Source organism: Sinocyclocheilus rhinocerous, unplaced genomic scaffold (assembly GCF_001515625.1).
Source record: "Sinocyclocheilus rhinocerous isolate Xijiao unplaced genomic scaffold, SAMN03320098_v1.1 scaffold1898, whole genome shotgun sequence".
In the NCBI taxonomy this organism is placed as follows: domain Eukaryota; kingdom Metazoa; phylum Chordata; class Actinopteri; order Cypriniformes; family Cyprinidae; genus Sinocyclocheilus; species Sinocyclocheilus rhinocerous.
In genome coordinates, this window is record NW_015661023.1 from 985,895 (window position 1) to 999,839 (window position 13,945).

Sequence of the window (13,945 nt, forward strand, 5' to 3'; positions counted from 1 at the left end):
CGGTGTGTGTGTGTGTGTGTGTGACAGGTGGGCGGAGTGGATCTGCGTGACGCCAGTCATGAGCAGGCGGTGGAGGCCATCCGTAACGCTGCAAACCCCGTGGTGTTTCTGGTGCAGAGCATCGTTCACAGAGACAGAGTCAGTATCACACACACAATACAAGCATCTGCTGAACTGATCCATTTATTGATGCTGGTTAACACGTGTGGGTGTTTATAACATATTTATAACTGCTGCATACTAACTCTGGCTGGGCGATATAGCTTTAATGGAATATAAAACTTTATAAAAACCACTTTATCTAAAAATTAGATGTTCATATTCTGTTGACAATCTCAATATTTGTTAGTCTTTTAGGGATATGTGTTGCTGTATATCTCGGTGTTTATGTATTTGCTCTGCAGTGGTTTAAAACGTTTTTTTTTTTTTTTTTAATTATTTTCATTTAAATGCACCAATATAACACCCCTGTAAAAATAAAAATAAAAAAGAAGTGCACTGAAGCATATCTACTTACTATGGAAATAATATACTTTGAATAATAATACTTAAATAATACGTTGAATATTGCAATAAATATGAATTATACTTTAAATGTATATTAAATGCAATTAGCTGAACTTTAAAGTGCTTTTGAACCACTTAAATGGGAATTTAGTACATCTTTATACTAATTTCATAATTCTATTTTTCCCTACTGCTGAATGTACTGACAAGCATTTATGATAAACTAATATATAACTTGTTTGTTATGTATTTAAATAAGTATTCAAAAAAATATTAACTTTAAATGTAATATTGAACATAAACATATAAAATGTACTTTAAAGTATAATTTGAAATTTTGAATTGCACTTTTTAAAAGTGTTATAATACAGTCATGGAAGTGTCTATACATATAAATGGTCTTTTATTTCATTAATATTATATCATCTGCAAGTACAGTATTTAAAAAATACACTTGAATATAAAAAAAAATGCTTGAAGTAAAACTTACAAGTGCACAATTAACACAATTAAGCACACTTCTTTTTCACAAGGGTAATATAAAATGCATTTTTCACATTAAAAAAAATGCCATGCAGAGACTTCATAAAAGCAAATCATTGAATAAGTTTTGAATCAAATGATGAAATCAACTTAAGCACATTTACGAATGAGATTTAACAAGCAACGCTCCTTTTATGGCTCTCCAAAGTTCAACTGTTTCGCCGTTAATGTCCCGAGACACGTCCTCCACATTTACCCGCAGACCTCCTTTTTCAATAAGGCCACTTCTAGTTTACATATTAGATGTTTTAATGACTCGTCTTGCGGGATGAAATGTGTTTAAGCTGATATACTGGCGCAGGGTGATTCTGGCTTGCTAACCTTCTGTGCTGTGCTTGTAGAAACCTCCCGTAGCCCTGCTACAGCTGACGCGCTCAGAGCAACCCCTCCATCCTTACCCCGAATCCTGCTTTACATACAAACCGCTACAGGTTAGACGGAGTCGCCTGTGTGTGTGTGTGTGTGTGTGTACCTGGTATTTATCACGTTATTAATGATTATCAAGTGGTACATTCTAGAAAACTCATCCTTGTTCCTCAAGGTTTTCCATGGTTATGTTTCATTTTGAAAGTTTTGTGGGTTTTAGTCTGAATATATACTAGCACTCTTCAGGAAAAACAAACTGAAAATATTTGACTTTTTGTGCAGTAAATTGCTCTGTTGAATGAAAATGTCCCTTGTGAAAAAGAAGTGTACTTAACTGTACTTAATCTGCACTTGTAGTGTACTTCAATCTTACAATAATATTTTTAAAAAGCAGTACTTGCAGATAATATAATATTAATGAGCTTAACGGCTGCTTAAGTCACTTTCATGACTGTTTCTTTATCCACTTAAGTACACTTTTAAAAGCAATAATGTCAAATTAAAAGTTTTACTTTAAAGTACATTTTAAGTCATCAATCAAGTTTTATTCATCTTTTGTCATGCTTCAACCTCTTAACTAAGGTTGGTTTCTTTTTAAAGAAGACAATCAGCAAATTATTGCTGAAAGATTTAAAAAAAAATAAAGTGTAAAAACTTATTTATTACGTTTTAAACTTTAAGAAGTTTAAGTTTACTGTAAAGGAAATGCACTGTACTAAAATGTTTTATTTTATATAAAATAAATATTTAACTATATATTTTTGAATCTAAAATAAAATCAATCAAAAAGCCATGTGTCCAAAGCTTTCGAATGATTTCTAATTAGGATGATTACTAAAATATATGATGGTGAAAAAGGCAATTAAAAAAGAGCACCTGACAGTTAAGTGCCTTTATTGTGATGTGTGGACTAACATACTAAAGCACATGTAAAGCACGTGATTATCATTTTACCTGTAGTGCGTTACTGTTATTCAATATTACATTTTAAAGTTAATATGTTTTAAATGTACTAAAGCATCATTACAAATGTTTAATTACAGATAGATTAAAAATACATTAAGTAACAAAGTATATTTTTGTTTACCACAAAGCATTCAGCAGAACTTTAACCATATTTCAAAGACCATTTAAATAATTATGAAAGTAAATGTAAAGATGTACTTAAGTCCTACTTAAGTGGGTCAAAAAAGTGATCTAAAATTGCATTTAATATAGTTTTAAACTATAAAACTTTTTCATTAAACTAAAACATGTCCAAAAGCATTCAGTTCGCACTTAAGTGTATTATTTACATAATAAGTACTTTATTAAAATAAGCATGCTAAAGCGTAAATCTTTTTCACAAGGGAATTGTTTCACATTATCTGACTCGAAACCTCATCCTGCAAAAAAATCCAGAATCTACAGCACGATTCATTGTATCACTCCATACAGTATTTAAAGTGTTGTAATAATGTTGGATCTCTGAAACATGTCGTTAAATATCTCCGCTGACCGAAGCCTTGTATCGAGGCTCTCTGCGGTCTGTCCTTCTCTTCATCAGACCTTTATAAAGTGTCCGTGACCAGATGTGCGCTAATGATCCATGCCTCTTTCCCGCCCAGCAGATGGCTCTTTAAAGTAGCTTTGTTTCAATGGCACTGAACAACAAGCACAAAACACGAGGGGGGATCCGCAGCCATAAAGAGAGACTTTCATTACTGTGCAGGACTTCAGGATCTTCTGGACTAACAGAGAGCCTCTCAATGGCATTAGAGTTTAATGACGCTATTGAGGTCATGTAGAGATGTTTTTGTAGGACTGTGTTTGACGAGGACTCTTCTTGAATGTTTAATAACGGCAGACATCTGCGCTGGATGCAGCAGAGGACATTTCAGCCTTCGATCTGAAGAGCAGCGGTGAGAAGGTGAGTCTCATCACAGACTCCATTACTACTGCATTTAAGTCAGTGTTTACTCGCTCTCACTCTCAGGTCGTTTCTGAAACCTTTATGATTGTCTTCAGTGGAGCTAAATATGTGCAAGAATTACTGCAGCTCTTTTCATTACCAGAAAGAGCTGTGTTAGAAAGTCAAAGCATTACAACAACAGTTCATAGTGACCACTAAGTATAAGGTTAAGGTCCACAAATAACAAAAACGCCAAAAAAAACCACCATAAAAGATTTAAGAAATGGAAACAAACCATTTGAATTATAGCAGTGTTATTTTAGTATTATTTACCGTATATGCTATTGTAGTACTGATTAATGTTTCGAATTAGCTTTTTTTATTTTTTATTTTCAGGGCTTTGTTTTTGTAACTTTATGTGCTTTTGTCATTTTTATTTTTTTATTTTTAATACAACATATTTATGTTATTAATTTTATTTCAGTTTTAGTTTTAGTAATTTTAAACTTATTTTATTTCAGTTACTTGGCAATGTTTATATTTTATTTTATTTCAATTAAAAAACCTGACTGATAATATTTTCTTTAAGTCAATCATTTGTAAATATAGCAACATATCACATAAGTTGTGCTTTTTTGGTGTGCTGTTATTGATTGATTGATTGATTGATTGATTGATTTTTTTAACATTTATATTTATTTAAAAATTTATTAAGAGTTTATTGAGAAGATATATATTAGTTTTTTTTGTAATTTTTATGCACTTGTCATTTTTATTTAAATTAATACTTAAAATACTTCTAAATTATTTGTGTATTTTTTGTTTTAGTTTTAGTAATTTAAGAACTTATTTTATTTCAGTCTATTTTTTACTTTCTACTTTTTTTCCAAGTTTTTTTAAGTTTACGTTTTTCAATCTAATCTTTAGATTTTATTTTACTTCAGCATTATTTCAATTAGTGAAGATTTTAATTAAACTGACTGACAATCTTTCCCTCCAGTGAGAATTAAGAGCTAAAATTTAAAAAAAATATATATATATATATATGTGTGTGTGTGTTTACTAAACTCTAGGATCTGTAAATCTAGCAATAACACACAAGTTTTACTTATTTATGTATTACAATTTAAGATAATTTATATGAAATTTTATCCGGAGAATTGAATTTGCATGGAACATCATGAAGGGTGAGGAAATAATGTCCCAATTTCTATTGGATCTCCGTTTCAGAAGCACAGTGTTCACTAATAGTCTGTCAGTTTAAGTCCTGGTGATTTCACAGATGTAATTGTGCAAGAAAGTGCAATATGAAGTTATGCTTGAGGCAGAGTTTCCATAATCATGAAAAACCTGGAAATACCGGAGAGTTTTACAATTGTGATTTTCAGGCTTGGAGAAGTTATGGAAATCTCTGTAATAGGATGTCTCTAGTTATGCATTTTAGAGTGAATGTAAACGCCTCTGTGATGCATGTTACTGGCTAATAACAGTGTCCTATATGCTACACTAAGGGAGTGGCCTTTTTGTTAACTATGATAAACATGCTATATGATTTTATCCAGTAGCTAATCACAAAAGACTGGAAATTAGTTAACCGTTTCAGAAGCACAGTGTTCACTAATAGTCTGTCAGTTTAAGTCCTGGTGATTTCACAGATGTAATTGTGCAAGAAAGTGCAATATGAAGTTATGCTTGAGGCAGAGTTTCCATAATCATGAAAACCCTGGAAATACCGGAGAGTTTTACAATTGTGATTTTCAGGCTTGGAGAAGTCATGGAAATCTCTGTAATAGGATGTCTCTAGTTATGCATTTTAGAGTGAATGTAAACGCCTCTGTGATGCATGTTACTGGCTAATAACAGTGTCCTATATGCTACACTAAGGGAGTGGCCTTTTTGTTAACTATGATAACCATGCTATATGATTTTATCCAGTAGCTAATCACAAAAGACTGGAAATTAGTTAATTAATTACAATCCATTACACTGTAAACAAAACTTTATTTGCTAGCAAAACCCTGGGCACTCAGACTCTCAGAGGTTGCGTGAAAGCCAGCCAGTCTGATTAGCGATGCATATTTAAACCAACCAGCACGGTTTTTGCATGCATTATGCTTCTGGTGCTGTGTGAACGGTCTCTAGCTGTGCCATCTGAGACTCAGTGCTGAGAATAGCCTGCTAACTACTACTATTATAATGTCTGCAGTGTATAATATCTACACTGTGCACAGAATGTGAATTGCTGTCACATAGCATGACATGCCAGTGTTATTTTAGTATTATTAATATACTAGTATAGTATTTATAGTACATTGTTACAGTGTAATTATACATTTAAGTACTGAGTAATATTAATTACTTGCATGTAATTATGCATCATTTATTGTTATTATAATAGTAAGTACATGTAATGTGTAACAAGGACACCGTAAAGTGTTACCGTATTTATTAATACTTTGAAATGTGATTTTTTTTTTTTAAGTTTAGTTTAATTTTAATCATTTTGTTTTGAGCTTTTGTCATTGTCATGAGTTTTTGTTTTTATTAAATATTCTTATTTAGCTTTAATTTATTTTTTTGTCATTGTAGTTCTTCAATTTCAACTTATTTTCAGTTTGTTGCCTGTGCAACATTCCTAATTTTTGTTTAACTTTTTTAAGTTTTTCATTAAATGTTTGTTTTATTTCAGCTTTATCTCAGTTAACAAAAACAATATACATTATATTGTTCCTTTTAGTTTTAATTAATAATAACATCACTGTGACATACTATATTTGCCAAAATATACAGTATGCAGTAGAACACATGTAATACTATTTATTTTTTGTAATGCTAAAAGTTTTTTTTTTTTTTTTAATTTTCATAACTGATGACTAAGTGCCACACACATGCGTTGTGATGAAACAATGTTGCATATAACATTTTTTTGTTTTTTCAAAACTCTCAGGCAGTATAGTGTACACTTCTCAGTATTCAGTACGTAGTAAGCTAGTATTCTATTCCATCAGTGACAGAAAGCGTGTGGGCTGTCAGAAATCAGAAGAAGATTCTCAGGCCTGCCGTCACTTGCCCTGTTCTCAACTGACTCCAGAACAGATGTTGTGCTGTAAATGTGCTGTAGTTAGTCTGAACAAGCACTTGCTCTTCCTCTCTCTCTCTCTCTCTCTCTCTCTCTTTCTCTCTCTCTCTCTGTGTCTCACTGGTGCTGGTTATTCTCTGTTTTCTGTAGGCCGTTGACACTCACAGTAGACCTTTCCTCCGTCTGTGTCCAACTAATCCTTTCACTCCTACACCGTTTAAGGTTTGTGTCTTGTGTGTGTTTGTGTGTGTGTGTTTCCTCTCCCATCTATATGCAGTTATGGTTTCATAACATTAGCATATATAGCTCTAAAACTCTCTTTCTCTATAATATATATACAGTGGGTACGGAAAGTATTCAGACCCCCTTAAATTCAGACGAGCATGATTGAAAAGCTGGTTTAAATCTGAGGCTTTTTTGTATGAATAGTTTTTAATCGCACGATCCACATGATATTCATTACTCTGTGTAACACAAAAGGAGATGTTTAGTAGAATACTCGTGCTGCTCTTTTCCATACAGTGAAAGCACACAGTGACCAGCTGTTAAACTCAGAAAAAGGAATAAAATACATCACAAATGCAATGTTGTGTCAAGAACAGACCAAAATGTAAAGAGCAGCGTGAACATCCTGTTAACATCTTTTTTGTTCTACTTAAAAAGTTATACAAATTTGGAACAACATTTGAAACTTATGTGCAGTAACAATGTAATATTTTTTAGTAATCTCAATTTTACACCGTAACTGATATTCATTGAAAAAACCATGTATTAAACATGAATTTAGCAGGTTAATGAATGATTTGGAAGGTTTTTACAGAACAGCAGCATGTCTTGTTTTGTTGGTTCTTCATGCTGAGAAATTAAGAACAGATTAAATGTGATTTTGATTATATTACGCTTCATATTTCATGGGTTTAATGGAGGATGCCGTGCTGACAGATGATGTGCTAATTGGATAGAAATTATATCTTGTTTAATGTGTTTTATTTTTAAAACTGTGGCAGCTGTATCGAGAGGAGGGGAAAAGCTTCTTGTCGCTGCCTGTCGTTCCACATGTCGGGGAAACCGACTCGGACACACTGACTGAGATTCCCGACAGACTCGCTCTGCATAGCGACGGTCCTGATGAGGAAGAGGAGGATGAGTACGGATACAGCTGGAGTGAGTCTCACATTCGCTATAACACACAGCGGCCAACAGAGAGCGCCTATCACACTGACTCACACTGGACTAGTTTCAGAGAGAGACACTAGTGAAAAAAGAAGTACACTGTAGGATACTTTAAAAGAGTACTTATTATGGAATTAATATACTTGACTATAAGGATATAAGGTTACACTTTATTTTACAGTGTCTTTGTTACAGTGTAATTACACATTTAAGTACTGAGTAATATTAATTAACTACATATACTTGCTGTATGCTTAGAATGAAGGTCTGGTTTAGGGTTAGTTGCACTAAACTAAAATATACTTTAATGGCATTTCTATTGAAACTTTCATGTCTTGTGTTAAAATGTATTTATAATGATGAAGTTGCAACTTAGTACATTTAAGATATATTAACTTAAAATGTAATATCAAATAACACTATAGTTAAAATTAGCTTTAGTTTGTTAGTCAACACTTAAGTGTACTTCTTAAAAAATAACAGAAGATTATTAAAACATAATGATTAAAATAAACTTTAAAGTAAAACTTTTAAATTGACATCATTACAAAGTGCAAACTTTTTAAAAACTTTGTACTTAAGTGTACTTAAAAAGTAAGTGTGTTAAGAAACAGTCATTAAAGTGTCTCTCTTTCAGTCACTGAAGTGGCTTTTAAAAAAAAAAACTACATATACTTGCTGTATGCTTAGAATGAAGGTCTGGTTTAGGGTTAGTTGCATGTAATTATGCATAATTTATTGTTTTTACTATTGTAAGTGCATGTAACGTGTAACAAGGGCACTGTAAAATTAAGTTGGACTTAAGTAAATTTTTATAGATAATGTCATAATTACTTCTATTGTTTTTGAAGTATGGTTGAAGTACTGCTGAATGTACAGACAAGCATTTATGGTGAACTAAAAGATAAAGTAATATACTTTAATATAAAATATGCTTTATACACAACAAAAGATTATCAAAACAATGATTTTTTTTAAATGTACTTTGAGAATAATACTTTAATTTCACAGTATAACAAAGCACACTCTTTAAAAGTGTACTTAAGTGTGTTAAGAAACAGTCATGAAAGTGTCTCTCTTTAAGTGCTGCCAAATATACTTAAGTGTGAACTTAATACAGCTTTTGAAGTCTTAATTGCATGTTAACTGCAGTAAAATGAAAATGTGTTTAGTGTAAATTTATATTAAACGCAATTAGATGAACTTTAGAGTGTTTTCTGACCCACTTAAGGAGGACTTAAGTACATCTTTATATGTAATTTCATAACTACTTCTATTGTTTTTGAAGTATGGTTGAAGTACTGCTGAATGTACAGACAAGCATTTATGGTGAACTAAAAGATAAAGTAATATACTTTAATATAAAATATGCTTTATACACAACAAAAGATTATCAAAACAATGAGTACTTTGAGAGTAAAACTTTAATTTGACAGTATAACAAAGCACACTCTTTAAAAGTGTACTTAAGTGTGTTAAGAAACAGTCATGAAAGTGTCTCTCTTTAAGTGCTGCCAAATATACTTAAGTGTGAACTTAATACAGCTTTTGAAGTCTTAATTGCATGTTAACTGCAGTAAAATGAAAATGTGTTTAGTGTAAATTTATATTAAACGCAATTAGATGAACTTTAGAGTGTTTTCTGACCCACTTAAGTATGACTTAAGTACATTTTTATATGTAATTTCATAACTACTTCTATTGTCTTCGAAATATGGTTAAAGTGCTGCTGAATGTACTGACAAGAATTTATGGTGAACTAAAAGATAAAGTAATATACTTTAATATAAAATATGCTTTATACACAACAAAAGATTATCAAAACAATGAGTACTTTGAGAGTAAAACTTTAATTTGACAGTATAACAAAGCACACTCTTTAAAAGTGTACTTAAGTGTGTTAAGAAACAGTCATGAAAGTGTCTCTCTTTAAGTGCTGCCAAATATACTTAAGTGTGAACTTAATACAGCTTTTGAAGTCTTAATTGCATGTTAACTGCAGTAAAATGAAAATGTGTTTAGTGTAAATTTATATTAAACGCAATTAGATGAACTTTAGAGTGTTTTCTGACCCACTTAAGGAGGACTTAAGTACATCTTTATATGTAATTTCATAACTACTTCTATTGTTTTTGAAGTATGGTTGAAGTACTGCTGAATGTACAGACAAGCATTTATGGTGAACTAAAAGATAAAGTAATATACTTTAATATAAAATATGCTTTATACACAACAAAAGATTATCAAAACAATGAGTACTTTGAGAGTAAAACTTTAATTTGACAGTATAACAAAGCACACTCTTTAAAAGTGTACTTAAGTGTGTTAAGAAACAGTCATGAAAGTGTCTCTCTTTAAGTGCTGCCAAATATACTTAAGTGTGAACTTAATACAGTTTTTGAAGTCTTAATTGCATGTTAACTGCAGTAAAATGAAAATGTATTTAGTGTAAATTTATATTAAACGCAATTAGATGAACTTTAGAGTGTTTTCTGACCCACTTAAGTATGACTTAAGTACATTTTTATATGTAATTTCATAACTACTTCTATTGTCTTCGAAATATGGTTAAAGTGCTGCTGAATGTACTGACAAGAATTTATGCTAAACTAAAATATACTTTAATGGCATTTCTATTGAAACTTTCATGTCTTGTGTTAAAATGTATTTATAATGATGAAGTTGCAACTTAGTACATTTAAGATATATTAACTTAAAATGTAATATCAAATAACACTATAGTTAAAATTAGCTTTAGTTTGTTAGTCAACACTTAAGTGTACTTCTTAAAAAATAACAGAAGATTATTAAAACATAATGATTAAAATAAACTTTAAAGTAAAACTTTTAAATTGACATCATTACAAAGTGCAAACTTTTTAAAAACTTTGTACTTAAGTGTACTTAAAAAGTAAGTGTGTTAAGAAACAGTCATTAAAGTGTCTCTCTTTCAGTCACTGAAGTGGCTTTTAAAAAAAAAAATTTTAAATATACTTTTAAGATTTGAAGCACACTACAAGTGCACATCCAATACAGTTAAGCGCACTTCTTTTTCACAAGGGGTATGTGGCCATTCACACTGTACTGAACTAAATCTGTTATTAGACTGCAGTGATATGCTGCAGTAATACTACAGATTGCAAGTGTAATTTATGAGTAAAAGTATCTAACTGCAGGTGTGTGTGTGTGTGTGTGTGTGTCTGTGTGTGTGTCTGTGTGTGTCTCTGTGTCTGAGAAGAGAAGGTAACGGAGCGGTACGGTCGTTTACCCGGTGAGCTACACCTGATCGAGTTGGAGAAGGGTCGCACAGGTTTGGGTTTGAGTCTGGCAGGGAACCGCGATCGTTCACGCATGAGTGTGTTTGTGGTGGGAATCGATCCCAACGGCGCCGCCGGCCGAGACGAACACATCGTGGTGGGAGATGAACTGTTAGAGGTGAGTGTGTTTAAAACATCAAAACAGCAGTCTTGTGAAAAAGAAATACACTTTAGCATACTTTAAAAAAGAGTACTTATTATGTAATTTAAAAGAATATACTTAAGTGTAAACTGAATGTAATGTTTGCAGACACTTAATTGCATATTATTTGCAATTAATATTAAATGCAGTTTTTTTTGACTCACTTAAGTTGGTACTTAAGTACATTTTTTATATATCATTTCTTATATTTACTATTATTTACTTTACATAATTACTTCTATTGTTTTTGAAGTATGGTTGAAGTACTGCTGAATGTACAGACAAGCATTTATGGTGAATTAAAATATAAAGTAATATACTTTATACACAAAAAAAGATTATCAAAACAATGATTTTTAAAATGTACTTTGAGAGTAAAACTTTAATTTGACAGTATAACAAAGCACACTCTTTAAAAGTGTACTTAAGTGTGTTAAGAAACAGTCATGAAAGTGTCTCTCTTTAAGTCACTTAAGTGGCCTTTTATTTCATTAATATTATATTATCTGCAAGTTTTTTTAAGTACACTACAAGTGCACATTCAATGCAGTTATGCACACATCATTTTCATGCTAAACAGATCAGGCCTTTTTCTGATTCACCTGGTTGTCTTGGCAGATAAACGGTCAGGTTCTGTACGGCCGCAGTCATCAGAACGCCTCTGCCATTATTAAAAGCGCCCCTTCAAGGGTCAAGATCATCTTCATCCGGTAGGTCGAAGGTTGTGGTGTGTAAGTGTTGATCTGAAGAGATTTTGAAGCCTGTTGCAGGCTGACACGTGTGGTGTGTGTGTGTGTGTTTCAGGAACAGAGATGCTTTGAGTCAGATGGCAGTCGGGCCGATGAAGGAGACGGACTCACTGGACGCACACACAGAGGTGAACTCACACACATCTGTGTCCTTAACCCAGACTTTAAAATACATTATTTACTTCATTTCTGAATCAGCTTTACCTTTTGGGATCAAGTCAGCTTTAGACTCTTGTGAAAAAGAAGTGCTCTTGATTGTAGTGAATGTGCACTTGTAATGTACTTCAAATCTTAAAAGAATGTTTTTTTGCAGATAATATAATATTAATGAAATGAAAGGTCACTTAAGTGACTTAAAGAGAGACACTTACATGACTGTTTCTGAACCCACTTAAGTACACTTTTAAAAAGTGACCTTTGTAATAATGTCAAATTAAAAGTTTTACTTTAAAGTACTTTTGTAATTATTATGTTTTAATAATCTTATATCATGATTTAAAGAAGTGCACTTATTTTGATGTGTTGACTAACATACTTAAGCACATGTGAATTACTTGGTTATAATTTTAACTGTAGTGTGTTATTCAATATTACATTTTATTTAATGTATTTTAAATGCACTAAATTGACACTTTATTAGTGCTGTCATACGATTAAACGCGATTAATCGCATCCAAAATAAAAGTTTTTGTTTACATATGTGTGTGAATATATTAAATATATTTAGATATAAATTATATAAATATAAATATATTCACATGTAAATACATGTAAATATTTTCCAAATATACACTGTATGTGTGTGTTTTTATATATACATAACAAATAAATTATCTATAATAAACACAGCACACACATATATTATGTAAACAAAAACTTTTATTTTGGATGCGATTAATCGTTTGACAGCACTACACTTTATTACAAATGTATTGCAAAAATATTATAATTGGTATAAATGCTTGTCAGTACATTCAGCAGTACTTTACCCATATTTCAAAGACAATAGGAGTAAATATGAAAATACATATACAACTTATAGATTAAGTCCTAGTTAAGTGAAAAAACACTCTAAAGTTAAACTATTTTTAATATAAATTAATATAAATTTAAACTATAATACAGTTTGGTAACACTTTATTTTAAGGTGTCCTTGTTACACATGTTACATGTATGTACTAATATAATAACAATTAATTATGCCTAATTACATGCAAGTAACCCTAATCCTAACCCTAACCATATAGTAAGTACATGTAGTTAATTAATATTACTCAGTACTTAAATGTATAATTACACTGTAACAAGGACACCTTAAAATAAAGTGTAACTATGTGTAAATGTACTAAATGTAACCTACATTTTCATTTAATTGCAGTTAACATGCAATTAAGTGTCTGACAACATAACATTCAGTTCACACTTAAGTATATTATTTCCATAATAACCACTTTTTTAATAGTATTGTAAGGTGGACTACTTTTTCACAAGGGGAGGTAAACAGACACACATTAAACGAGAAGAAGATTGGTCATTCATTACTTTATGCACTTGTTTGGTTCTTTACTCTATTGTTCGTTCTTTTCTAAAACATAGAGCTATCCATTAGCATTCTTCTTCATCTCAATAAGTCCATTTCACGGTTTAAGAGATTTTAAGGGACCAGCATTTGAAGCCAAGCAGCCAAACTCTCACCCTCTGGTTCAATCATTCATTCATTCATCTATTTATCTATTCATGAATTTGACACACACTTCAGCTCTCTTCTGACTCAGTGTTTGTGTGGTTTCTCACTCTGTAGTGGTGATGTTCAGTGTTTTTTTCTCTCTGAAGGAGGATGACAGCAGGAGCGGATGCATCATTCAGAGTGTGGATGAGAACGGAGCAGCTGGAAGGGTATGAATCACTGTGCTGCAAAATTAAAGGCAAAAGAAATGATGTTCACAACCTAGGCCTGGGCGATAAAACGGTATCGATATTTATCGACGGTACACCTTCTTCGATAACGATATAAAAAATTTTCGATATAGGCACGTGCTATGAGTGACGCAGACAGCACACAGAAACACGAACACATGCTGAGTGCTGTGCCTGCCTGTGATGAGGAGATTGTGAATAAAAAAATGATATTAGTCGAATTTAAAATAAACATTTGCATTTGAATGCAAAAATAGTACA

The 13,945-nt window shown here is 31.7% G+C and overlaps 1 protein-coding gene across 1 annotated transcript in view; it reads left to right on the forward strand.

Moving 5' to 3' along the window:
- mpdz (multiple PDZ domain crumbs cell polarity complex component) overlaps positions 1-13,945 on the forward strand; it is an 80,672-nt gene that overhangs the window by 49,257 nt on the left and 17,470 nt on the right. Inside the window, exons 26-34 of the mRNA XM_016535702.1 lie at positions 28-138; positions 1,392-1,481; positions 3,263-3,325; positions 6,537-6,608; positions 7,394-7,550; positions 10,798-10,994; positions 11,637-11,728; positions 11,823-11,895; positions 13,601-13,663. Of these exons, the coding sequence (XP_016391188.1) occupies positions 28-138; positions 1,392-1,481; positions 3,263-3,325; positions 6,537-6,608; positions 7,394-7,550; positions 10,798-10,994; positions 11,637-11,728; positions 11,823-11,895; positions 13,601-13,663 (918 nt within the window). The remainder of the gene's footprint in view (positions 1-27; positions 139-1,391; positions 1,482-3,262; positions 3,326-6,536; positions 6,609-7,393; positions 7,551-10,797; positions 10,995-11,636; positions 11,729-11,822; positions 11,896-13,600; positions 13,664-13,945) is intronic.